This window comes from Lytechinus variegatus, chromosome 6 (genome assembly GCF_018143015.1).
Source record: "Lytechinus variegatus isolate NC3 chromosome 6, Lvar_3.0, whole genome shotgun sequence".
Taxonomy (NCBI): Eukaryota; Metazoa; Echinodermata; class Echinoidea; order Temnopleuroida; family Toxopneustidae; genus Lytechinus; species Lytechinus variegatus.
The window spans coordinates 46973361-47000896 of NC_054745.1; the positions used below are offsets into that span (position 1 = coordinate 46973361).

The 27536-nt window shown below is 35.9% G+C and overlaps 1 protein-coding gene across 2 annotated transcripts in view; it reads left to right on the forward strand.

Moving 5' to 3' along the window:
- The window catches only part of LOC121417566 (PAX-interacting protein 1-like), a 39354-nt gene extending 14624 nt beyond the window's left edge, over positions 1-24730 (forward strand). The window contains exons 6-19 of one of the 2 annotated variants that reach the window (XM_041611304.1): positions 982-1099; positions 1755-1846; positions 2660-2755; positions 3608-3748; positions 4918-5039; positions 6952-7136; positions 7993-8036; positions 8985-9082; positions 10147-10264; positions 17254-17422; positions 18212-18312; positions 20628-20838; positions 21612-21672; positions 22705-24730. In XM_041611304.1, coding sequence (XP_041467238.1) covers positions 982-1099; positions 1755-1846; positions 2660-2755; positions 3608-3748; positions 4918-5039; positions 6952-7136; positions 7993-8036; positions 8985-9082; positions 10147-10264; positions 17254-17422; positions 18212-18312; positions 20628-20838; positions 21612-21672; positions 22705-22729 — 1581 coding nt within the window. In that variant the 3' untranslated portion in view covers positions 22730-24730. Of the gene's footprint in view, positions 1-978; positions 1100-1754; positions 1847-2659; positions 2756-3607; positions 3749-4917; positions 5040-6951; positions 7137-7992; positions 8037-8984; positions 9083-10146; positions 10265-17253; positions 17423-18211; positions 18313-20627; positions 20839-21611; positions 21673-22704 lie in introns of both variants that reach the window. The other variant, XM_041611303.1, reaches the window with a different exon arrangement.
- The last annotated feature ends 2806 nt before the right edge of the window (positions 24731-27536 follow it).

Here is a 27536-nt window from a genome sequence, read left to right on the forward strand (position 1 = left end):
GTGGGATCAAGCCAGGCTCCTAGCCAATGCTACTGAAAAGAATTAATTGTCTCTCAAAGATTGTTATCCATTCAGTTATATCTACATTCCCATCTGATTTAATTTCAATGATGGATATAAGTCAAATATATACGGCCTCCGATTGGAGGTATGGTGAAACTATGATCCCCTCAGTGATCCTGGAATGCGACCATTTTCCTTCAGCGCTGCGCCCCTCAGGAAAACAGTCACATTTCAGTTTCACTTCAGGAACCATAGTTCCAACCACCTCCTCTGGCAGCCTTACATATTCTTCATTATATATTTGATTTATATCCGTTTGACTTATTGGTAGGGGTCCTAAAAGCTTTCTCAGACTTTTGTTTGAAAAAAGGAAATGATTTTGATGGCCACTAAAGACAGGTTTTCACTATACACAGGTTTGACAGTATAAAGGGGTCTTAAAGCTACATTTACTCACTAACTATCGCATATCAATTTCAATGGCCAAATACTCTGTATGGTCTGTGACTGCAGTGTGATGAACAATTCCTTTTCAGAGCTTCTACAGAGGTTTCAATATCAAAATGGAGAAAATCTAAACTACAATGGGCAGTTTTACGCACCTAATTTTCCTAATTAATATGAACATAGTTTAGAAATCGAAGCGCAGGAAAGACAATGTTTTGGGTGGTATAATCAAGGGGTGTTCCAAAAGACAGACATGATTTTTATTTCAATGGATTTTGTGATATTTTTTTGATTGATAGAATATTTTCCACAAATTTGACTAAAAAATCTGTTCAAATATTCAAATTGACACAATATTTTTTTATTTGCAAATAAAATGTTGTTACTTTAGAATTAGATTCCCCATCTATACTAATCTTTTTCTCTTTTCCAACAGGTTTTAAATAATGTAGGATGGTGACTGAATGTCTTAAGGGTTTTTCATTCTCAATTTGTTCAATTGTTTGATATTATTATTCTGCTCTCCAGCAGGTTTTGAATGCGGTAGGAGGTCGACCAGGGGGTCATAAAGGACGTTTAGATCAAAGTTATGGAAGTTTACAAGTCATACCTGAGATACATTACTATGGACATGATGCATCAGCAGGAGGTATCAACCATTCTCAATTTCAAGGAAACCATTATCAACATATTTTGGTTACAATTTTTATAGTTTTCTTTATTTATCTTTTCGCACATTCCTGAGGAACTTACAGTTTTCTTAATTTCTTGAAAAGCAAAATCATCTCTCTTTTACAGTGACATTAATTGGCAGGTCTGGGTTTAGATTTTGCATCTGGGAACCAAGTAATAATGTACGCCTTAAATTTTTTAACGATGAATAACCTAATTGAAGTTAAGTAATTTTACTCCCAGACCAGTAATATTATCTTCTGCTCTTTGAATTTTGGAATATTACTCCTTTTCTTCATAGGCCTCTTTACAGGCTCAATTTCAATTTGTATGATGGTTTTTTTTCTTCCTGGGAACCTTATTCCTTTCACCTTTTAATAATGAATGAGGCACATTAGTCGGAATCAAGGCTGAATATGCACTTGTTATTCATTCTGGCAAATGTTTGGCAAGCTATTAGCTTTTCAAGTGTAACAATTGTTCCATCATTTTCAGAGTTCTGCATTTCAAAATGTAACAATAGGTTGTATTGTGTTTTTGCCGACTAATGGATTTAAGCTGGGATATCTTTGTTTGTTTTCTCCTCTCCACAAAATCCATCTCCATCTTTGTTTGTTTTCTCCTTTCCACAGTGACCCCAGACTCTTGTTTACTTGGATGTATTTTCCTCATCATTGAATACCCTCATCTAGTTGGTTTGGATTACATTGATACATGGAGGAAGGTGAGAATTATAAGAAGATGAGGAGGAGTAGGAGGAGGTAGATGATGTTTAGGATGATGATGGTGGTGATGTTGATGATGATATGATGATGGTGATGATGATATGATGATGGTGATTTTGATGATGGTAATGGTGGTGATGGTGATGATGGTAATGGTGGTGGTGTTGATGATGATATGATGATGGTGGTGATGTTGATGATGGTAATGGTGGTGATGTTGATGATGATGGTAATGATGGTGATGTTGATGATGATGGTAATGGTGGTGATGTTGATGATGATGGTAATGATGGTGATGATGATATGATGATGATGATGGTGATGATGATGGTAATGATGGTGATGTTGATTGATGATGGTAATGATGGTGATGTTGATGATGATGATGATGATGATGGTGGTGATGATGATATGATGATGGTGATGATGATATGATGATGATGATGGTGGTGATGTTGATGATGATGGTAATGATGATGATGATGATATGATGATGATGATTGTGATGATGATATGATGGTGATGTTGATGATGATGATGATGTGATGATGATGATGATGGTGGTGATGTTGATGATGGTGGTGATGATGATGATGGTGGTGATGTTGATGAGGATGATGATGGTGGTGATGTTTATGATGATGGTGATGTTGATGATGGTGATGAAGGTAATGATGATGATGAGGATCATTATTAGGTTAATGATGCTGTTAATGATGATGATGATGGGGGTTAGTTATGAGCCAGGAAGCTTACAAATCAAAACTTTATTTGTCTAAATATCATAATGAATTTCTTTTGTATTTTTACAGGTTATTGTTGAACATGGTGGTATCGTTGATGATTGCTACTCTGATCGTATTACACATATCATGTGTGATACGCAGCGGACAGATATCTTTAGACTGGTAAGTTACCTTGAAGGTAGGAGAAGAAAAAGAAGGAGGAGGAGGTCAATACTGTGAAAATTTTTTTTACTTGAGCCTCTTGGATTGTCGTTGGACTTAGAGAAGATCAACTTATCCTGCCTTGAACAACAATTAGCATGATAAAATGTGCTATATTACATATCTTTTGGGATGAATTCTCGGCAAGCCTGAAGTGGATATATTGTTGACTTCAGCCATGTTGTCATCATTACTTATTTTGAAACATGCAGTGTGATCTTTTGACTCAGATCTTGTGGCCTTAGGACCATCCTTGATCATCTATATCATCTTTGATCCAAGAATTTGTAAACTTTCACTAAGGCTTTAGCTGTCAGATTGAGCCACCTTTAGAATGATTAGGAGCCCATTTCAGAAAGTGGTGCATCTTGATATTCAATCAATTAAAAACACATATTAGGGGCTCGATTGACTTATTGAGTTGCAGTTAATCTTCACTGTTTAATTCCACATTGTATTGTCCCAGGTGGGTGTTTCATTAAGCTGTTCGTAAGATAAGGACTGGTGACCCTTTCTTTTGGATGGTTAAGTGCGTACAAAAGGATCACCAGTTGTTCTTAAAGTCGCTCTTAACTTACGAACAGCCCCCTGGTACGTGTTTCACAAAGCTGAATAAAGTTTCTCAAAAATAAAGTTTCATAAAGTTACGAATGACTGTATGCACGACTTGTGATCCCTATCCCTATGCTGTAGTTGACTTCAGACTGGTAAGTTCATATCGTGACCTAAGATTGTGTTTCAGTTGAGCGTAAAGCCTTGGTGTCACTTTATGAAAACACTCGCCTGATAAGCTATTTACTTTTCTCCATGCAGGCAATGAAAGATGGGAAGCGATGCGTAACAGCAAGCTGGTTGAATGATTGTTTGAAGAAGAAAGCTATGCTACCACCATGGAGGGCGCTACATTTCCCAGCCCCGTCCTACCCTCTTCAACCACCCCCTTGTAAAGACCAGGTTTGTAGAAACTATTTTATCATCATCATTGATATTTAAATTTATCTTTTAGTGTACTGCATTTCTCATGAACTGTGTTGTGTGATTGGTCGATTTGTTTTTGAGACAAACCTGTATCTTCCTATTTTACAAGGTCACAAAGATTAAATGGGGAATATGAGCCTGTATTACCTGTTTGGTATGTAGCTTTTGTTGTTTCCATTGTTACACGCATGCCCAGTGCTGATTTCAACAGCAAATTCAATGGCAAAATGTACATTCTTTATACTATGATCGTTGTGATGTAATGAATGACTTCCTTTAAAAAATCAATATCAAATGGAGGGTTTTGCATTTTTAAAGTTCTACTCTATTTATTTCCCCTATTCTGCAATAATATAAGGATACATAGTTAGGGAGGCAGTCGATTAGAGCGCCTGTTCCAGATAAGATCGTAGATCTCAATGTGTGTAGGTTCGAACCCGCAGCATGCCGTAAGACATCTGATGCTAGTGTTGTGTGTAAGCGTGACTCACCGCTGTGTTTAGTTCGGGTGTGGATGGAGTTGGAAAACACTCCGTCCACCAGAAAAGACGCGAATGTTGGTCCCAAGTATAGAAGAGTCACAATCTGCACGTTAAAACCAATAACTATTCGTCAAAGAGTGTTCACCCAGTGTATTGCACCTGCCGGTCCCCAGTACTACAATACTGCAAGAATCTTCAGGATTGGAGGCAGTCAGTGTAGCTTGAAACCTTGAACCTTGAAACCTAGAGATAAAATTTTTAAAACCCTGCTTACAGGAAATATCTAAGTTCTGGTTCCACATTCCTTTCGGCCTCATGGAATGTGGAACCAGAACTTAGATATTTCCTTTATCTCATAAGAACAAGCAGGGTGTAACTAATAGTATTTTGAAAAATAATTACAAATTCAATTGTAGATGAAAATTGAAAGAATAGATTAATCTTTGGAGTGTCAAGGACATAAAAATTCAACTAAACAATGTACGACCATTGTCTTCTGTTCCAATTACAACAGAATGGAAACATGACTTGTCAAAATACATGATTATTAAATGATGGTGGGATTGTGTTAATTTATATTTCAGATCATTGCTGTGATTGGTTTTGAATGCAGAGAGAGAAATGATGTGAAGATGATATTTTACTTGTATAATTATATTTCAGATCATTGCGGTGACTGGTTTTGAAGGTGGAGAAAGAAACGATGTGAAGACTATGATTGAGATGACGGGAGCTAAATACACAGGATTCTTCAGCAGAGGGAATACTCTACTCATATGTAAAAGGTAATAACCCATTACCGATTAACATAATTCAATCATTAAATTTTTTTTAATTTTTTTTTTATTTTTTGTAATTAGGTTATCCTGGATGGATATTTGTTTGAAAATCCGACTATAGAGGCTTATAATTATTAACCTAGCTTTCCTGTCATCAGCTTCAAATATTGTGATATAAACGGTATAAATTGGGTTTCACAGAGGGACATTTTAGACAAAAAATGTCAATTTTCATGATATTTTTGTTGAAATTGTAATAGTCCTAATATGATCCAATTACATGTCCTTAACCTTATCATTTTTTTCTTCTTTCAACAAACCATACCTAAATTTGATTTTCAAAGGGTTCGGGTAAGTTTTTAAGCACACATTGCTATAGTTGTCATAGAAGGACAACATGCGCTTTCTTACCTTACTAAAAGGTGAAGTCTACCTCAGAAAAATGTTGATTTGGATCAATAGAGGAAAATCAGACAAGCACAATGCTGAAAATTTCATCAAAATCGGATGTAAAATAAGAAAGTTATGACATTTCAAAGTTTCGCCTATTTTTAACAAAATAGTTATATGAATGCGCCAGTTTTATCCAACTCAGAGAGTCGATGATGTCACTCACTCATATTTCTTTTATTCTTTATTGTTTGAATTATACAATATTTTAATTTTTACGAATTTGATGATTAGGACCTCCTTGCCTGAAGCACAAAATGTTAAAATAATGGAATTCTACGTGTTAAGGGGGGGGGGGGGGAGAATGAAACTTTATTTGACATGACAATGATGAGAAAATGAAAATATTTCATATAATAAAACACAAAGAAATAGTGTGTGTCATCAGTTCCCTCATTTTCATACCGACCGAGATGTGCATATAACTGTTTTGTGAAATGAAGCAAAAATTTAAAATGTCATAACTGTCTTATTTTACATCCGATTTTGATGAAATTTTCAGTGTTATGCTTGTTGAATTTTTCTCTTTTTATTCAATTCAAGTTTTTGGGGTTGGGGTGCACTTGTCCTTTAAAGACTTCAACAAATATGTACTTAAAACATATCTCTTTTAAGAAGCACAGGTTTTAGCTGTAGTGAAAAATTGAAACAAAACCTTCACATGCACAGATACAATTCATTTGGTATAAGCCATTTTATATATCCATTCTGCGCATGATCAGAGAAAGGTCATTAGTACTAAAGTGACATGATAGTTTTATATCTAATGAGATAAGCATCAATGTTGATGGCCTGATTATTCAGATATTCTTTTAAATTGTTTTTTCATTAGATCCACATAAGACAATGCGTCCAGTAGCGACTGGTATTTCAGTTGGCCAAGTACACATTGATATAACAACATGCTAATGCATTCATAGCAGAAATGCAACAAATACCTTTATAGAGTGTTCATTGTGTGCTATCTAGTCACCTGGTCTATGCAATTTCTTCATCCTGCTATGTAAGGCATGCTTTACATAATATCTTGCTTTGAAATCTGCCTATCATAGTGAAATGTGGAGCGTTGTGGCCCAGTGGATAAGTCTTCTGACTTTGAAACAGAGGGTTGTTGGTTCGAATCCCAGCCATGGCGTAATTTCCTTCAGCAAGAAATTTATCCACATTGTGCTGCACTCAACCCAGGTGAGGTGGGTACCCGGCAGGATTAATTCCTGGAATGCATGAGCGCTGAAAGGCAGCTCGAGCTAAAGCCGGGGTAATAATAATAATAACAACGCGCCTCGGAATAGAATATTTCTAGATAGATGGCGCTATATAAATGCCTATTATTATTATTATTAATAAATGAAAGGTCATTTGACTGAAATTGCCCATGAAGTAACTATGAACTGGACTATTATATAGCTCTAAGAACTGAATATTACTATTATTATTATTATTATTTGTTTCTGTTAACCATTAACAGACTTGAAGGTGCTAAGTATGAGAAAGCCCAGGAATGGAGGACGCCGGTCACTAATGTCCAGTGGTTGAGTGAGGTTATACTAGGAAACTATGATGCTCTTCATAACTTTGTTATGCCTCGTTACCAAGTCTTTGATGTAGATGATCCTTTCAAGCTTGAATTACTCAGACCACTCAAGCTTATGGGTAAGAGGAAAGATTATTCACACAGATGAGATAGATTGATATAGGCACTTGAGGCTGGGGGAAATGTCCAAGTTTCTAGAAGGATTTTTAGTGTGTGGTGGATGGGTCATTTCAGAAGCATTGTTTGTAGTGCTTAGCATGTTACTAATTGTCAAAATCAAACTCTTATGATACTTTGATTCATAAATAATAATAAAAATGATAATAGGATTTGTTTATCGCACCTATCTACCTGTGCTAGGTGCTCAAGGCACTCCTATATTACCCCGGCTAAGCTAGTCCTCTGAGCTTTTTGAGGAATTATTTCCTGCCAGTACCTGCCTACCTCACCTGCATCGAGTGCAGCTCAATGTGGGTAAATTTCTTGCTGAAGGAGAGCGCCATGGCTTGGAATAAAACCTGTATCTTTCCGATTGAATGATGAGAGTCTGAACCACTAGACCACGACGCCCCCAAATCGTGAAGACAATAAGTCCTCAAATGCAAAACGGCAGTTTCTAGCTAGAATTTCTACGACCACTGAAGCTTACAATTATATAAATAAATGTACACTAAAAGCATGATGATGTTTCTATGTACAATTGATGAACATCAAATGCTAGGTAGAAAATGATAACATTACGGCAATATTTTGACTACAAGTACTATTACAATGCTACTGCTGCTACATATCGCTACCACTATTGCTACTTCATGTAGCAATAGTGATAATACTAGTAATTTTGATATTATTAGAGAATTCATTACTACTTCTACTATTAATGATGTGACTAACACTACTCCATCCTAAATTGTTGTTAAATTAATTAATGATAAATCAATATCAATCTTTGACATTTCTGTTTTATTTCCACAGAACCATGGACTATACCAATTAAAATATCACAGTCTATTCGACGGGTAAGCTTAATGTTATTTTTTTCCGCAACTCAAAAAGCACTGATCACCAGTTCTTCTAAGAATTATCATCTAAAAGATTATCCAATAGTCCTTTTTAAGACCACCTTACATGGTTAAACTGAAAACATTATCTACTTAAACTGTGTTTTTGATAAAAATGATAATTGTTGTGTGGATTTTTACAGTACATATACTGCCCAAAGATGTTTGTGGCACTATCCTATCAACAATTCTGTTGTATAAACCCCCAAATTCACAATTGTGCTATGCAAATTTACTTTTCCTAATGTATACATTTTGCATTTTTCATCAGGTTCCAAACTACGTTCTTAGATTCCCTATAAAGAGACTATCAATCCGTGATGGAACTCATAAGCAACCTGTATTAACTTTTTTTATCAAATGTTCATAATCATGTGACATATTTGCTCTTCTTCATATCTATCTTTATTTTTCAAATGCATTTTTTTTTGCATTTATATGTTTCTTTTTTTGGCACTTGATGCAAGATTTTCCCCAATCCTAAACCACCCCCTCCCCTACAATCAAGGAGATGCTTAGAATTTACATGTATCACTCATATAATCTGTAGAATGGAATAGGCATATAGACTGTGTGATAGTTATTTATATGCTTATGGTGTGGTCGCACACATGGTCCATCGTGGCACTATAGAGGTCACGACCCAACGTACCATGCGTGCGCCCACGATCCAGCCACGATCTCCATAGCGTTTTAATTTGGGTAGGGTATTGTTATTAAAGGATAATGTGGTTATATCACTGCCTGAATATACGCATGTTCTAGTGATGTATAATTTAGTCAACTTCTACATTGGAATGAATATTTTACTCTTACAGTTGCACTAATATGTGTATTTGATACTCTAGCATAGACTGAAAGCATGAATATGGTATGAGGGATGTTTAACTTGTTCTTCGCTTTCAGAGTTACATTACTAGTATTGCTCAGAAGACAGCTAACCTTGCTAATGGGAAACGAAAGGGAGATCCACAGTCTCCTGGCAATGCTTCTAAAAAGATAAGGTAAGAAGACCAGGGCCCTGTCGTACAAAGAGTTATGATTGGTCAGATCAATCGCAACTATGGAGAGCCAGCAACCTCAACATCTAAAATTACATGTTCAAACTATTTTCTTGATATGATGTATATTCCTACATTCACTGTTTTCTTGACAATTCAGTATGCTTTTTTGCTGTCAAAGGACATTGAACAAATTTCCTAAAGAAAAAATTATGACATTTATTGATTTCCATATACTTGAGATTGATCGAATGTAACTCTTTGAAAGATGGGGCCCAGTAGTGGTTTCAGGTACAATGTTGTTAGCAATGTTGGTATTTGTGTTGCAGCAATAGCTTTACTATACTATACTAGTCTTGTCAAGGGATTCTCTTGAAAAAAAATTCACTAATTTCTTATAGTTCTTGTTAAAAGCTCCTGTCAAATACATTACCTTCTAGGGTCGAGGAAATCCTGATTTTAAGTTTGGTGGTTGGGTTTAAAATGTGGTAAAATAATAATAGTGCTTAATGTAGCACTTACATAAAAACTACTCTCTAAGCATTTTACATAAATCAGGTAGCTATTATAATTATAAGAACAACTTAACATAACATAAACATAATAAGAGATAAACTACACAATAAAATCTGCTGTGTTTGAATGGGATCTATGTTCTTTCCTATGTTTAGTCATAATAGTTGATATAAGTGATATAACCTTTGGCAAGACTGCTGTTGTCAAATATGTGATATAATATGCTTTCATAGATAGTCTTTATTGATTTCTGTAATTCTTAACTCAAATTTTTGTGTTGTATGGCATTGTTTCAATTTGATGTATTATTCATTGCGGAACTAAATAATCATATTATAACACAAGAGTTTTGTTCCTGAACTATCGTATCTCCATTTACAACCTCTGTAATTTAATGCACATGAAAAATATTCTCTTGATTATCTCTATCTGTCTATCCTTTCTACCCCCTCTCTTTCTCCTTCTATATCACTCTCTCTTCCCTCTTCCCTCTCTATCCATCTCTCCTACGCTCCTCTCTCTCTTGCTTGCTCTCTCTGTGTCTTTGATAGGAATATGATTCAAATGGATGATGACTGGGATGCTGGTACCCCTCGTATTGCTCCTGACAAAGCTCCTAGGATTCTATTCACTGGTCTAGATGCACCAAGAATGGCAGACCTATCCAAAGTAAGTAGCAATCTCAATCTGCTTTTCAAGATATTGTGAAAATGAAATACTTATATCCAAAGTACATTAAGTAAGAAACTAGAATGACTTCTTTGTGTAGAAAATATTGTTATGGATGAGAAGAGTTCCAAGAAATCGAAATGAAAACAGACAGTGTGAAGAATACTTTTGATATTTAACTTTCCCATATGACATATGTAGAATGTTAAGCAAGGCCAACATTACCTTCTTCAATTACAGAGAAAAAATGCACGAGAAATAAAACGTCTGGAAAAGGTTTCACAAAAAATGTGACTTGAAATCATGCAAAGATTTAGCAGATTATTGGTGATATGCTCTGTGGAATGCACACTAAAGTGTATTCATTTATGAGGTTATTTAAAGAACAGCATGTGAACATCAATCCAATTTAAATTGCACATATTGAGTAAAAAAACATACAATATCAGTACATACATAGACAATTACAATATAAGTATAAATAGTTACAATATATTACATAAAAAAGACAAAGAAGATCAAAAAGTGGAGGGGATTGACAAAGGCCATATTGATCTATCAAGGTCAATCCCCTATGAAAAAAAATGGAATACATAATTTACATATGAGAAAAGAGATACTTGACCTCAAATCCCCAGACAAAGCAAAAGAAAGTAAAAGACAAATAAAGGGAAGGGAGAGGCAAATATAAAACTAACGGAGTAAGAAGGTAAAATTTATATTACTGAGTGAATATTTCCCACTCTAATTTGTTTTCCTTTCTTTCAAACACAAAATATTGAGAAGATCTGTGGTCAAATTGTAACCTCTAATCTCATCTGATAAGATTAATAGTCAGGGGCCTTAGCAAAATTTTGGGGACAGGATTTACAAAAGCGCCATTTTTTGCATGTGGGTCCCTGGTATCAAAAGCATTAATTCTAGATAGGGTGCCCCGAAATCGGTGAAGGGCACCCTATTTTAAAATGCTAATTTATGCAAATTTTATGCAAAAAACTCATAATTCACCATATCGCAATAAAAATAATTTTCAAATGCCCAATTTTGGGGTATTTGGGTCTTCTTTTGCTAAACATTCAACTGCAGGTCGATTTTTATAAAATTGGTGAGTATGAATCAATTTTTAAGGTTAATTTATGCAAATTATATGCAAATTACATGTAAAAACACATGTATTATCATATATCGACATATAGAACTGTCAAAATCACAATTTTTTCCTCATGTGTCACTGGTACCAAAAGCATTAATTCTTGATAAGATGCCTCGATATCAATGACTGGAATCCTTTTTCATAGGGCTAATTTATGCAAAATTATGCAACATCACACTATTCACCGTGAATTACTGTATATGTATAGTACAGACCTAAACTTTTCTATAGAAGCTTATTTCTTTTCTTTTTTCGGGGGGGGGGGGATATTTGGGATTTATTTTGACAGGGCATCAAATCTAGATTGATTTCTGTACAGCTCCTGAATAAGAATCAATTTTCAATGTTAATGCAAATTTATGAAAAATTTATGCAAATATGTGTAAAATTCATCAACTATCCTATTTTGAGGTTTTAAACCGAGGGACAAGCACAACACTATGCATATGAGACACTGTTACACAATTCACTCATTATGGTGACTTTCCATGCGACTAGAGGAGAGCATCATGTTTAAAATGCAAATTTATGCAAATTATAAATCCTGTGCATACCCCTTTCACAATTAAAAAAAACCCGAAATCATAGATAGGCTAAACAGTATTTCATCTTTCTTTTCAAAGCAATTCAAGAGGTCAGATTTCTTTCCCAAGTAGAGTTTTCCCCTGTCAGAAAGAGGAGGGTATATGGATGGTTCTCATGGCAGAAAAAGTTGTCCATGTCTGCCCCTCTGACAACTATGTACATTTTTTTTAGAACAGGGACATATAAGAGACCTGATCCTTCTTTTTCTGTCGTCCCTTGATTGAAGGTGACTTGAATAATTTCAGTGATTTTTCTTTATTGGTTTATGAATTCATCTCTATCTCTAAAACTAAGGTAACACCAAGACCAAATTCTCCCAATCAATTTTAGGCCGAATCAGAGTCGAATTTGTCTGGAATAGGTCCCGGATGAGAGCTATCGACTTCCCAAAATAATTGTCCAAATGCCTTCCCAAAATTAATTCAACCGAATTCCATCCAAATACATCCCTAATGTGGCTCATAAAAATGTGTCTTGGCCACATTCTGGAGTATTTTGGAGGATATTCGGCTGGTTTTAAAATTTTCAAGACAAGCAGAATCTCTCCACGAATGTTTCCGTTGGGGAGGGAGAACAGAATAGTCCCGGATCCTTCCGAAGCGATTCTGGGAGCTCCCCGAATCCGAGATGAATAAGTACTGAATCCAGGCCATTTTGGGCAGAATAGATCCGACTTTGTTCGGGAGAATTTGGTTTTGGTGTAACCCTTTGCTTAAAGCTAGGGTTAGAAAGGAACCGAATCAGCTGCGAATCCATCCATATACACGTATTCTGGTGGTTTCAGTAATATTCTGAAATGTTCAAAACCAGCAGAATACCCTCCAGACTATTCCCGAATGTGACCACAACAAATTCCATTCGGGCCACATTCGGGATGTATTCCGATGGAATTCGGTTGGATTTTGGAGGCATTTTGGGGTATTTTGGGAAGATTAAGACCTATAATTAAAGGTCCGAATCTTGCCCCCCCCCCCTCCATATCGTACGAATCATTATTCGAATACAAAGAAGAATATAGACGAGTGAGATGAATTGGCCAGAAATTTAAAAAATGGCATCCAAAAAGCTGCTGAATCGGTAAATTATAGCCCATTTCGAAAGAATGTGGCACTTTTTCGGGAAATTCTGTGGCGTACTCCGCAAATTCGGGCATAATCGTTCGATTCGGGTCGTTATTCAGGTCGTCATTTGGCGATAATCGGAGGATTCGGGCTAAATTCGGCTCGATTCTGGCCGCTCTGCCTCGATTTTTGCCACTGTTCTGGTTGGCTTACGGCTTTATGCTTTATGTAATATATGTTAGTCAATGGAATACAGCTTCATACATAAATTATTGTTAATTTACATAATATAACACACTTTTGCATGGAAATGGGATTTTCAATAGCATACAATTGAAGATTTGAACTGAGTGATAGAGCTACTTCAACTGTTTGGCCCCTTTTCCACTGTTAAACCCACTGGAGTGGGACTAATTTATACATAAAATAATTGCTAATTTACATATATTAGCATATTTTGCATGAAGACGGGATTTTCAATAGCATGTTTGATAGGGAAAATTAAATCGATGGATCCGATAGAGATTTTCTTGAAGTTTGGTTTCTTTTTATTCCTTTTTACTAATTTTTACTATTCATGCATAAATCAACTGCTAATTTACATAAATTAACAAATTTTTGCATAAAATTATGATTTCAATATCCTGTTCGATAAGGAAATTTAAAGCTATTGACCCAAAAGAGACTTTCTTTGGTTTGGTATCTCTTTATTTACTGTTATTAATCAATTCCTATTGGCATATGGCTTCATGCATAAATTACTGCTAATTTACATAAATTAGCATATTTTGGCATGAAGATGCAATATTCAACACCATGTCCTGTGGGAAAAATTAAAGCTATTGACCTGATAGAGACTTTCCTTAAGTTTGGTATTTTTTTTATTAACTTTTATTAATTCCCATTGGCATATGGCTTCAGGCATAAATTACTGCTAATTTACATAAATTAACATATTTTTGCATGAAGATGCAATTTTCAACACCATGTCCTGTGGGAAAAATTAAAGCTATTGACCTGATAGAGGCTTTCCTAAAGTTTGGTATCTGTTTTTATTAACTTTTATTAATTCCCATTGGCATATGGCTTCAGGCATAAATTACTGCTAATTTACATAAATTAACATATTTTTGCATGAAGATGCAATTTTCAACACCATGTCCTGTGGGAAAAATTAAAGCTATTGACCTGATAGAGGCTTTCCTAAAGTTTGGTATCTGTTTTTAAAAAAAATTATTAATTAATTCCTAATGGCATATGGCTTCATGCATAAGATACTGCTAATTTGCATAAATTAGCATATTTTTGCATGAAGATGCAATTTTCAACACCATGTTCTGTGGGAAAAAATGAAGCTATTGAGCTAATAGTGACATAGGGAAAGTTTGGTGCTTTTGTAAACTCTGTCCCCAAAACTTCAAATTTAAGGCTTAAGGCCCCTGACTATAAAGATGATATTGATAAAAGGGGATTGTATTTTTGTTTCATACATTACAAATTGGGATTCTTTGTGCTACTCATATGCCAAAATGATGATATTAAATGTCAAGTCTACCCCATGAAAATGCTGACTTGAATAAATAGAGAAAAATCAAACTAGCATAGTACTGAAAATTTCATCAAAATCGGATGTAAAATAAAGTTATGACTTTCAAATTTTCGCTTATTTTTCACAAAACAGTGATATGCACAACAATGTGAGTCAGTTGATGATGTCATTTGTTTTTTGTTTGAATTATACAATATTTGATTTTTTATAGATTTAACAATAAGGACCAACTTGACTGAACCATATAGTAGTATTAACCCTAAAAAGACGGGGGGGGGGGGGGGGGGGGGTGATTCAGCCCCCCCCTCGACATTTTCCGCGATAAATCTGCCGCGCGAAATTTTTTGACCGTGTCGCTCACTGACTTTTTACTTTCAAGTCTCGCGCAACTTTTGAGACAAAAATTGTGACCCCCGGGTATGCGGTTCCAAAATTACGCAACATTTTGTAAGTGCATGCAGCCCCAAAATGGTGACAGCCCGCGAGACCGAGGGTCCGTGAGACCGAGGGTCCGCGAGACCGAAGGCCCGCGAGGCCGAAGGTCCGCGAGACCGACTTTTTTTCCCTTCATCGGTTGCCGGTTGAAAGCTTGATATTCCAAGCATTTTGGTAACAATGATTAAGATGGGTAACTAAAAGAACAATTGACGCAAGCGCGCAAGCTGAAAATTTTGATATTTCGATCTGAAAAAATTGACAGTTTAATGGAAGTTTTTGATAAAGAACAAGATGTATATCCAACCAAATGTTATTGCAAATCGAAGAGGGATTTTTCTTTTAGGTTTACCTGAAAACGGGACATTCTATTCACCTATTTAATCATGAAAAGTATGGGTTTATTGCTAAAGAAGTGATGCGAGCGCGAAACGCGAGCTGAAAATTTTTATATTCCACTCTGAAAAACGGATATTTTGAGCACGATTTTGAATAAAGAACGAGTTGTGCATCTCAATTTCGCTTGCCGATTTCTGTCTAACATAACAATCTTATTTTATTTTTACACATCCGGAATTATTGGGGGGGGTAAACAATATGTTTACCCCCCCCATCCCCCCAGGATTGACGCCTCTGATCGTAAGTTTATACTGTAAGAAACACCCTGCACCACACCCCCCTATAGAGACGTTTCGTGCGCGCAGTACGTGCATCGCACCACCGCTAGGGCGGTGGTGAGCAGGCGTGCTCGCATTATAATTTGTTGGTGAGATATGTGTCTCTCATGAGTCATGAAATCCTCGCAACGCCACTGATTCTATATAGTTACCGGGAATTATTTGGCACCCCCCCCCCCCCGTTAACAGGCACCTGTTACGCCACTGCAACGAGGCGTCTTAAACCACTCGACCGCGGCAACCGATGAAGGGAAAAAAAAAGTCGGTCTCGCGGACCTTCGGTATCGCGGGCCTTCGGTCTCGGGGACCCTCGGTCTCGCGGACCCTCGGCCTCGCGGACCTCCGGTACTCAAAAACGTGAATTTGTGTACAAATCCAATGCAAAGTGTTTTTAGCCAAAATTCATAAATGTATCATTATTTTTCCTTTTACTGCTTAAAATCAATTGATTTTATCTTTTTTGTGGTCAAAATAAAGCCCCAACAATTTCCATTGAAAAAACAATAAAAAACAAAAAGTCGAAAAACAAAGAAATACATAAGAAATTTAGAAAACATTAGAATACATAAGAAAATAAATGTGATGTTGAATATTTTTTTATAAATTTGATCAGATGCCTATCTAGAGTATGTGAAACAAAAATTAGCATTTCAGGGGCATTATGTTATTAATTAGAGCAAACTTATGATTTTACGCATAAATTAGCATAATTAATGAGACATGAGATTTTTTGCAGAATTTGATGTCTTGTAGATAATGCCATGGGTAAGGCGTGTGCCAATTTTCGTCGCGATCGCGCGATCGATGGCTGAGATTATAAGGGGGGGCTGAATCAGCCCCCCCAGTCTTCTTAGGTGTTGAAATAGCCCAATCTATTTAGGGTTAAAACAAGGCTAATTCCACATGTTCAGGGAGGAATTAATATTATCACTTGACAATGAGGAGAAAATTAGAATATTTCATATTTCACATAATGAATTACAAAAGAAATTATGAGTCGATGACATCATGAGTCTCCTCATTTGCATACCGAACAGGATATTCATTAAACTGTTTTGTGATATTAAGTGAAAATTAAAATGTCAACTTTCTTATTTTACATCCGATTCTGATGAAATATTCGGTGTTATGCTTCTTGGATTTTTCTCTTTTCATTGGGGGGGACTTGTCCTTTAAAATGAAGTAATGATTCGCTTTTCTCCAATTTTTTTTTCATACACAGAATTTTCGTGATCAGTTGACTTAATTAACCATACATTTGAATGTATTTATTTATGTCTTTTAATGTATTTCAATTTTCTTCTCATTTTCCTTTCTTGATATCTCTGTATCACTGTATTTAACATAAGCATGTTCACATGTATATCTTTATAATGTCATTTTTGTTTTACAATCTGCTATGCCTACATGCATTTATCTGTATATATTTTTTTTTATTGGAATTGAAAATAAATGAATTGTATTGAAAAACAATATTAAGATTTAAATAGCACTGGACTGCAATTTGTTTCTTTTCTCTCATTACACAGAAAATTGAGAAGCTAGGTGGTAGAATTGTTGACACTATTAGCCAGTGCACCCATCTAATAGCGGTCAAGATCATGAGGACGGTCAAGTTTTTAGCCGGTGTCTCAGTTTGTAAACACATCGTTACTCCAATGTGGATTGAAGAAAGCTACAAGAGCAGATGGTTTCTAGGTAAACATCAAAGGTTTCATAATAACAATAATAATAATAATATTAGGCATTTATATAGCACCATCTATCTAGAAATATTCTATTCCGAGGCGCATTGTTATTATTATTACCCCGGCTTTGGCTCGAGCTGCCTTTCAGCGCTCATGCATTCAAGGAATTATTCCTGCCGGATACCCATTCACCTCACCTGGGTCGAGTGCAGCACAATGTTGATAAATTTCTTGCTGAAGGAAATTCGCCATGGCTGGAATTTGAACTCACAACCCTCTCTTTCAAGGTCAGAAGACTTATCCACTGGTCCACAACGCTCCACTAAAAAAAGCTTGGTTAAGGTTCTGTATAGCCTATATCAGTAAAATTTCACATAAATTGTTGTAAGGTATGGCCAAATGATAGGACCAATTGAAATTCATGTATATTCACCCAGGGATATTTTAGAAAGTTGTTGTTAAGTTACAAATGACTTGATGAAGGGCTTTATAAAACCTTGCAAATCTACAATAATTTCATTGGGGCCAAAAGGGTATTTATATGGCCACACCTTGGGCACCAATGGACCGATTACCATATAAAAGAATGTTTACCTGCAATAAGTCTCCATAAAAGAATATTCAAGAGGTGCTTTAAACTAATTTCTTAGTATAAGAACTGTAATCTATTATTGGTTATTGCCAACGTGATAGATTTAAACACTTTGTAATATTGGAAAATCTAGTAATTTTGAGGTAAGTGATATTTACTATGAGGAATTTTCATAATCAACTTATTATTTATTTGATTGTTTTTCAGATGTGACAAACTTCTCTCTTGTGGATCAAGAGATGGAAACATTGTTTTCATTCCAGCTTAGAGAGTCTCTCATCAGAGCTAACAAACAAAAATTATTTAAGGTAAAGTAGTGATGATAATGACGGTAATGATGATGATGATGATTATGATGATGATTATGATTATGATGATTATGATAATGGTAGTGATGATGATAATGATGAGAAAAGTAATGTTAGTGGTGGAATTAGTCATAATCATTAAAGGACAAGTCCACCTCAACAAAAATTTTATTTGAATAAAAAGAGAAAAATTCAAGAAGCATAACACTTAAAATTTCATCAAAATCGGATGTAAAATAAAAAAGTTATGGCATTTTAAAGTTTCGCTATTTTCAACCAAATAGTTATATGAACGAGCCAGTTACATCCAAATGAGAGAGTTGATGACATCACTCACTATTTCTTTTGTATTTTATTATATGTAATAATTTTATTTTCTCGTCATTGTCATGTGAAATGAAGTTTCATTCCTCCCTGAACACGTGGAATTCCATTATTTTAACATTTTGTGCTTCAGGCAAGGAGGTCCTTATCGTCAAATTCGTAAAAATTGAAATATTGCATAATTCAAACAATAAAAAACAAAAGAAATAGTGAGTGAGTGACATCATCGACTGACTCACCTACTTGTGCCTATCACTGTTTTGTGAAAATAAGCCAAACTTTGAAATGTCATAACTTTCTTATTTTACATCCGATTTTGATGAAATTTCAGCATTGTGCTTATCTGATTTTTCTCTATTGATTCAAATCAACATTTTTCTGAGGTGGACTTGACCTTTAACGCTGGAGAGCCTTGAGCAGACAAGAATGAATATTTTAATGATGTAGATGATGATAATATTGGTTGTAAGGATGATGATGATGAAAAAATGATGCACTACTCATTTTTTTTCAATAGGGGGGAAAGCCATTCCATGTATTGTGTGCTTGGATGTCTCAGGTGCCTCTGTTGATATTTATGATGGTATTGATTGATGATGATCAGATTACTTACAGAAACTAATCAAGATTTAAGTAATTATGGCGTTGATAATTATGACTATAATGATACTGGTTGTGATAATAAATTAGGATGATCAAATGCACTCTTGCAGAAGTCTGTGTATGTGTCTTTCATGCAGCAGACCTGCAGTAAGCTTTTCATTGATAATTCTCGCTTTGGTTACCCGTTTTCATCTACATTTTGTTTTTTTTATTATTTTTCGTTTTAATTATTCAATAAGGGGTAGCCCATTCCATGGGGCCCCTATACACAAGAATGCAATAATAGATATATTTACAGATAAAAACATTCAAAATAACATAACATATGCTAACAATGCAATAAAAGCTGAATTGCTAACACATCAATAATAAACATTGCAAAATTAGAGATTATTTCAATGATATTCAAACATTCAAATACATAAATCTAACAAAGTAGCAAGTGCCAGCGTAAACCTTAATTGTCATTCGACCTGAGATGTTTTTTAAGATTATATTTAAATGAATTTAAAGATGACAATTCCCGTATGATGACCGGCAAGCTATTCCACAGTTTTGGACAGGCGTAAAACAAATGTTCGCAATAATCAGAATGACACCTTGGAACAACAAGATCGTGTCTGACTGACTGCCTCATATTTTTCGAATGGGTTTGTTTAGATCCTGAAAATAATTTGGGTAGTATTCTGGTGCGAGTCCGTGAACACAAATAAATATATATGGAAAATAAATGATTCTGTACTTGAAGGTCGTCCAATCTAGATTTGAAAACATTTGTTTAGATGGGGTATGTATGTTACATTGAAGGATCAAACGGGCTGCTCTTTTTTGGAGTTTGGTAATTGCTCAAGTGTAGAAAATTGTTACCCTGTAGTTCAAGCAATGCTTGAGCATCTGATTAGGGTAGCATGGCCTGCTAAAGATAATAAGCAATGTAGTAATATGAACAATTTGTATTAGGTGCTTTTAATTGGTTGCCCATAATGATTATAAGTTGTATTCATAGATAATGAGGGAAGGCTGCTGTGCAATACACATAGGCATGTATTCTGGTTTAATTCTGGTCTTAAGTTGTGGTTTAACCATGGATAGCCAATTATGGCACCAATCTCTAATGGTTCAGGCTCAATTCAACCTCTGGTCTGTTCCTCAGATCATTCAGAACTCTCTGGCATAATTTAATTAGATTTATTCGCTATTATAGCATGATGAAAGGGCAAAGGCGAACATAAGCAGACATTGTCCCATAATTTCAGGGCAGGGCTGTAGCCTGGATTAAATTTAATTTCAGAATACCAACCATGGTGTCCTTAGGTTCATGCTATAGATGTAGCGCAGATTTTTGGTTAGGGGTTTGAATATTTTCTATTTCTTACTTTCTTCTACAGGATGTAACAATCTACATCACACCTGGAGTAAAACCGGGAGCAAACATGTTGAGAGAGATCATAGAGTGTGCAGGGGGTAAGCTAGCCCCATCACGCCCCTCCCTCACAAAGATTAGTCACATACAGAGCGCCCTCGGGAAGGGAGCGTTTGTTGTTATTAGTTCACCCTCTGATATGCCATCATGTAGAGATTTCTTTACACACAATATTGGTAAGTATGGAATTGTAATGACGACAAACGGGGGGGGGGGGGGGGTGTTTCTCAGACAGTTTAAATCTTACTGAATGTCATATTTAATCTTAATGTCACACTAATCCCATGACACACTACATGACGTGATTGCACCAAGTTGCCAATTCCATCTCGGCTCCATGGCATCGCAGGCCAGCATCTCATGGTGCCTCTTTTGTTTTTTGCCTGCAGCAGCGCAGCAAACTGGCCATGAGGTCATTGTTTAGGGCATATCTGATTGGCTGAAATGAGCAAAATTACAGAAAGATTTGACCTGTCAAATGTCTGAGATCTGCGATCCTACTGCATCAAAGCGGGTCACAGTTACAGCGCATTGTATGTTGATGCATACTCTGTGATATCGTTGCAATCAGGTCTTGGTACAATCAGGTTGCATAGGTGTGTGCTGGGCTTGATACTAAGCATGCAGTAAGCATCCAATGTGTTTACTCTGACCATTATGTCATATACCACACATGGCTGGAAATTTAAGTGGAGTTTTTACTTTGTTGGGTGTTCCACAAAGAATTAAGTATGATTAAATGTCATACTGAAGTATAAACAAACACATGATATTTATCCTGTAATTTAATTGAGAAGCAGTACATTTGTGATTTAAGACATGCTCCTAGGAATTTCACTGTAAATTTCAGTCAGCAACCATGATGATTATTTTCATATGTTTTTAAGAAATTGAGTTTGTTTGCTTTAGTCTATTAACTATCATTCTTTTTGTATTGATTTCTTTCTAGATGTTCACAATGCTGAGTTTGTTCTTACGGGGGTCCTTCGTCAGCAGCTGGATTACAAGTCATATCCTTTGAATATTTCTTTTTAAAGATTTTATAGTTTTCAATAAAGTGATTAAAGCTATTTGCAAAATGACAGGGGCTTGTAACTTACAATCAGATGTTGTTTGAAAGAGATATAATTACTGGAGTGACTAGACCCTATATCCAAGCATTACGTTCAAAGGGAATCAGTTCTAGCCTTGTAATCAGAATGTTGTGTGTAATAATTTAATAATAGGAATCAAGTGTACACTGAACCCCTCAGAACAGCCTGTGGCTGAAGAAGGTCATCCAGCCAATGAGTGGAAAATCAAATAAAATAAATAGAAAATAAAATTTTGATTCAGATTTTAATGTATTCATTATTCTCCACTTGTTGGAGAGTTTAGCAAGAGCCTTCTTGCTAAAATCTCCAGTGAATGGAGAATAAAGTACTACATGTATTCATAAATCAAGGGAAGATTTGAATAACATTCCTACACTGTAGACCTTGTATTGGATTATTGCTGATAGTAATTCAAAGGCTGATACTTGTGTCATTTGAAACCTGTTTGAGACTTGATGACTGTGCTATAACTTTTATTTCCCATTAGACCAATCCCCTCGTGTATGCAGCCTCCAATCATGTATGGAGACTCAATCTTCAATTATTATTATAGTCATCATTATGATAAGAATTATTGTAGTTATAACGGTATAGCGTGGTGTAGTGGTTCTGACTCTTGTGTGTTCGAATCCAACTATGGCCTTGCGTCCTTTGGCAAGGTTTTATTCCACAACTTGCCACTTTCCACCCAGGTGTTATATGGGTACCCAGTAGGATGCGAAAGCCTATGTAGTATGCCTAGCCATTGAGTCTTGGAACTCTTGTTGGAATGCTCCTCAAGGAGTGGAGAATATGAATACATTTTGGGCATGCCAGGATTCAATGACCAGGTTAATAATATATCTGTAAAGCGCTTAGAGATGTCATTCTGATGTGTTAAGCACTATATAAATGCTGAATATTATTATTATTAGTATTATGATTATATTCTCCTTGACCTAGAAATACATTTAGATTTGATCCTCGTATCTGAAGCTGGGCAACCAGAGACTACCATAACAAACCGAAAGCTAGCTTCCTGCATGTGGCTTGTGATTCCAACCACTAGGCGCATGAAGGTCTGGGACAGTATTCACTTTAAATTCTCAAACATGAGTATTTTACCTAGATGTTGTTTTATGAAGTAACATGTCAATTTGGTATTCAATGTTTTAATTTAGCTGAGTTTTTCAGACAGCTAGAGTGACAAGTTTGTGTTTTAATACACATTTATCCTAAGAACTATCTTGTGGTGTATCCCAATTAACACATTAATTTGTGCTAGCCACTTTACAGCCATTAGACTTGATTACCCAGTATTATTCTTGATACTCTGGACAATGTGTGTCCTGATTGACTTTCATGGAGTAGCCTTTGCACAACCATCTCTGACTATTTGAATTTCAGTTTAAGAGCCATTATTCACAAATGGATATTTGTGCAGATAACCCATCCTTTTGTGTTAAGAACACTGGATAGACTTGTTAATTAATCCCATTTCATCCCGAGTTATGACCTCCTCTATCAGCCCTACCAATTCATTATCTGTGATGGTTCAGATCAGTGTCCGGGGGGGGGGGGGCACTTCCATTGACGAGTGGATACCATGCGCGACCATGTGGTCCAAAAGCACCCTAAACACATATTTTCAATATTCTGAAAATGCACCCCTTAATAAGTATTGGCATGTAAAATCCTACCCTAACAAAACAATACACGTGGCAAGTATTCCCTGAATTGACACCCTAAACAAGTACAGCGATTTTTTTTATTGTTATTTCATGGACTCGGTTGTTGGTTAAGACATCATGGGCTTTAGTACAGCCCCACCTCCCACATCTCGCGCAAATAGATTTTTTCATTATTTACGGTAAGTGTTTTTTACACCCTTATTACATTATGTAAGAAACGTGCCCTATCTTGAAAAAGACATCCTTTTTACATGTTTTTTTGGTCGTGCATGGTATCCACTTCAATATAAGTAGCACATGGGAGCTGCAGGTGATTTAGCCCCCGAAATACACATCACCATTCATCACAATATTAAAGCTTATCATGTGTTGGAGATTTCGAAAGTAAGTTTTGAAGAGTAGCCCTCGAAAATGAAATATTAATATTTTGCCTTGTAGACATCGTGCACAGACATGGCGCACAAATTATATTTTAAAGGTTTTGATATTGTACTTATCCAATCTTCGATAATGATAATGAATGTATTGATCAAGTTTATTATAACAAGGTAGAGCAAATTATGGTCTATTCTCAGTGAAAGTGAATATGCACATTTCTAGCCCCCCCAAAAACGTGCCAAACTTAGTTAATTAATTTTTACATACAGCTATATGGTATGCCCCTATTTAACTTTCTCAAAGGATAGTTGCTATCTTTGCTAATCTTCATGGTTGTTACTAAACACCTGTATCAGTTCATAGCCTACCCCAGTACTATGTGGATCACAAGAAGAATAACTTGGATTTTTAAAATGCCCCCTGGCAGACAGCATGCACATTGATGTAAGAAATAAAATTACATAAATAACTGAATACACTATGTTTTCATTGACCAAAAGGTAATTTATTGGACATTCTTGGAACTATGGTGACTGTATATAAGTGTCTTGTGATGTATTTTGTATATTTTTTTGTGTTGTTAATATCTAGTAGTCACATGTATCTATGTCAGATGTATCTAGTTCTGGAATTTCATCCAATAATGCAAAGATAGTTGAGTTTCCTCAGGTTTCATGCTTTTTGGACCAGTGAAAATAAGAAGATATGAATAAGATAATCTTTAATGCTTTTTTAAACAATTTTATAACATGTAATTTTATCTTTCATTTTTTCCTTTAATTTGGCCATCTCTTTCCGTGAACTTTTTGAAGGTTGGCCATATGAGTTAAAGGTTAAGTTCCACCCCAGAAGGTGTTGATTTGAATAGAGAAATTCAAACCAGCATAATGCTGAAAGTTTCATCAATATTGGATGTAAAATAAGAAAGTTATGACATTTTAAAGTTTCAGTTATTTTCACTAAACAGTTATATGCATAACTCACTGACATGCAAATGAGACAGTCGATGATGTCCCTCACTCACTATTTATTTTTTTTTTTATAATACAATATTTAAGTTTTTACAGATTTGACAATAAATGCCAGCTTGACTGAACGATAATGCTAATTTAAAATGTTTAGGGATGAATTAATCTGTTTCATTTGGCAATGAGGAGAAATTAGAATATTTCATACAATAAAATGCAAAAGAAATAGTGAGTGTATGATGTCATCAATCTCTTTATTGGGCAGAGGAGTGGGCTAAGATAAGTTCTTCAGATCATTCTGCATCTATTTAGAACCATGATACATTCAACCATTAAATTATATTTACTGCATTTCTGTATGATATGTATAAAACATTTTATATGTAAATATATATAATGTCTTTGAAGTTTTTTATGATTGTAATAAAATCTATATAATGAATGGAACTCTTCATGATCTTATTTAGGTGTCTCTGAGTTCTTGGATGAGTTCATGAATGGCCTTGTGTCAGATGTGTTGATGGATTATACTCTGAGTATTAAAGTCAAGTCTCTTGGAACCAGATAACTTTTTGACTTTGTTCTAAAAGAGAAATATGATGCATGTTTTGATTAACCTGGTGGGTGTTTCATAAAACTGTTCGTAAAGTTACGAACGACTTTACGCACGACTGGAACATGTTCTTAGGTCATAAATCAATGACATGAATATCACATAGCATAAGAAAGGATCACCAGTCGTGCATAAAGTCATTCGTATCTTACGAACAGCTTTATGAAACACACACCAGGTCTATTTGAAAAAAATTGCTTTGATTTATTTGACTCGTGGAAGATTGACTTATAGGAACAGTTACCTGTAAGGTAAATTTTTACTCAATGTGTAGGAGAATATGTAAATGCTATTTTGTCTTGTGGATGTCTTTGTAAGGAGTAATTGTGTTTCTTTCACAGTGCTAGTAAAAGTGTATGGGATGTGGATTTTCTTCATGTGGGTGTGGGTGGGTGTGTGTGTGAGAGGTATCCATATTTTTGTGTGTGTCTATGTAGAGGTGTTTAGTCTAGGTGGAGATACATGTGTGAGGTATGTATTTTCTGTATTGACTCGAGATTCTCTGAGGCATTTTCTTGATGTAGGTGCTAGCAAGTGTCTGAGGGTGGGGGGGGGGGGGGTTTGTTGCAGAAATTCAGATCCAAACTCCATTGATATGATGAAACTCTACAATTTCAGGAATATCAAAATTAATGACATGACAACAATTTTCATCTGTGACTGAAGGAGTGTAAGCATGTTTTGTTTTGGGTATCTGAGGTTGAATGAGGGTTGGTTATATGTGGATGTCTGTGTAAGGGGGTGGTGTGGATGTAGCCATGAGAAATGCAGACCCCCCTGTACAAGAATGTGTGTGAGAGCATTTGAGTGTATGGGTTCATGATATGGATTTATTTATATATTTTTTTTGGGTGGGGGGTGGTGGTGTTGAGGTTTTTTTGTCCAGTTATAATTGTTTTTTTGTGTGTGGATTGTATGGATGCCCCTTTTAAAGGCACACCTATGGCATTGATGATGGTGGGTGTGTTTGTGAAGATGAGGGTGTGTCTAGACTAAGAGTGGGGTTGTATAAAATGAGGGTGGGTTTAGACTAGGAGTGGGTGTGTTTGTGCAGGATGTGGTTATGTTTAGACTAGGAGTGGGTGTGTTTGTGAAGAATGAGGGTGTGTCTAGTCCAGGTGTGTGTGTGTTTGTGCAGGATGAGGGTGTTTTGAGACTTTGAGTGGGTGTGTTTATGAAGGTTTAAGGTGTATTTAGGTAGAGTGTCTTGATGGATGATGTCGGTGTATTTGTGAAGGAAGAGGGTGTGTTTAGACTAGCAGTGAGGGTGTTTGTGCAGGATGTGAGCATATTTAGACTCGGTAAAGGGGTGTTTATGAAGGATTTGTGTGTGTTTAGTCTAGGTGTGGGTGTGTTTGTGAAGGATTGTGGGGTATCTAGACTAGGAGTGGGTGTTTGTGAAGAATGAGGGTGTGTCTAGACTAGGAGAGGGTGTGTTTGTGAAGGATGATGGTGTGTTTAGACTTGGAGTGGGTGTGTTTGTGAAGGATGGGGTGTGTTTAGACTAAAGTGGGTGTGTTTGTGAAGAATGAGGGTGTGTTTAGACTAGGAGAGGGTGTGTTTGTGAAGGATGATGGTGTGTTTAGACTTGGAGTGGGTGTGTTTGTGAAGGATGAGGGTGTGTTTCGGCTAGGAGTGGATTTTGTTTGTGAAGAGTGTGTGTGTGTTCAGCATTTAGATTGAAAAGCTATAGGGAAATAATACTAGTATGCAGGGCTCGCTGCTGGAGCAGTTTGTTAATACTAAAGTAGTATGTTGGTCCGGGGGGGGGGGGGGCATTTCCATTCACGAGTGGATACCATGTGCTATCGTGGTCTCGAAAAGCACCCTAAACACGTAATTTCCAAATTCTGAAAATGCACCCCTTAACAAGTATTGGTGTGTGAAACCCTACCCTTAACAAGAATTGGAAACAAAACGATACTCTTGGCAAATATTCCCTGAAATGAACCCCTAAACAAGTACATGAATGTCGTCGGCTTTACCTTATTTGGGTTAGTATGACCCCACCTTCTACATCTCGCGCAAATCGGACTCTAAACACGAAGTGAAGGGGCAAAAAGGACATCCTTTATAAAACATTTTGATTTTGTTTGATCATCCCCGCAAAATCGACCCTAAACACGTAATTTTCCTAGCGAAATAGATATC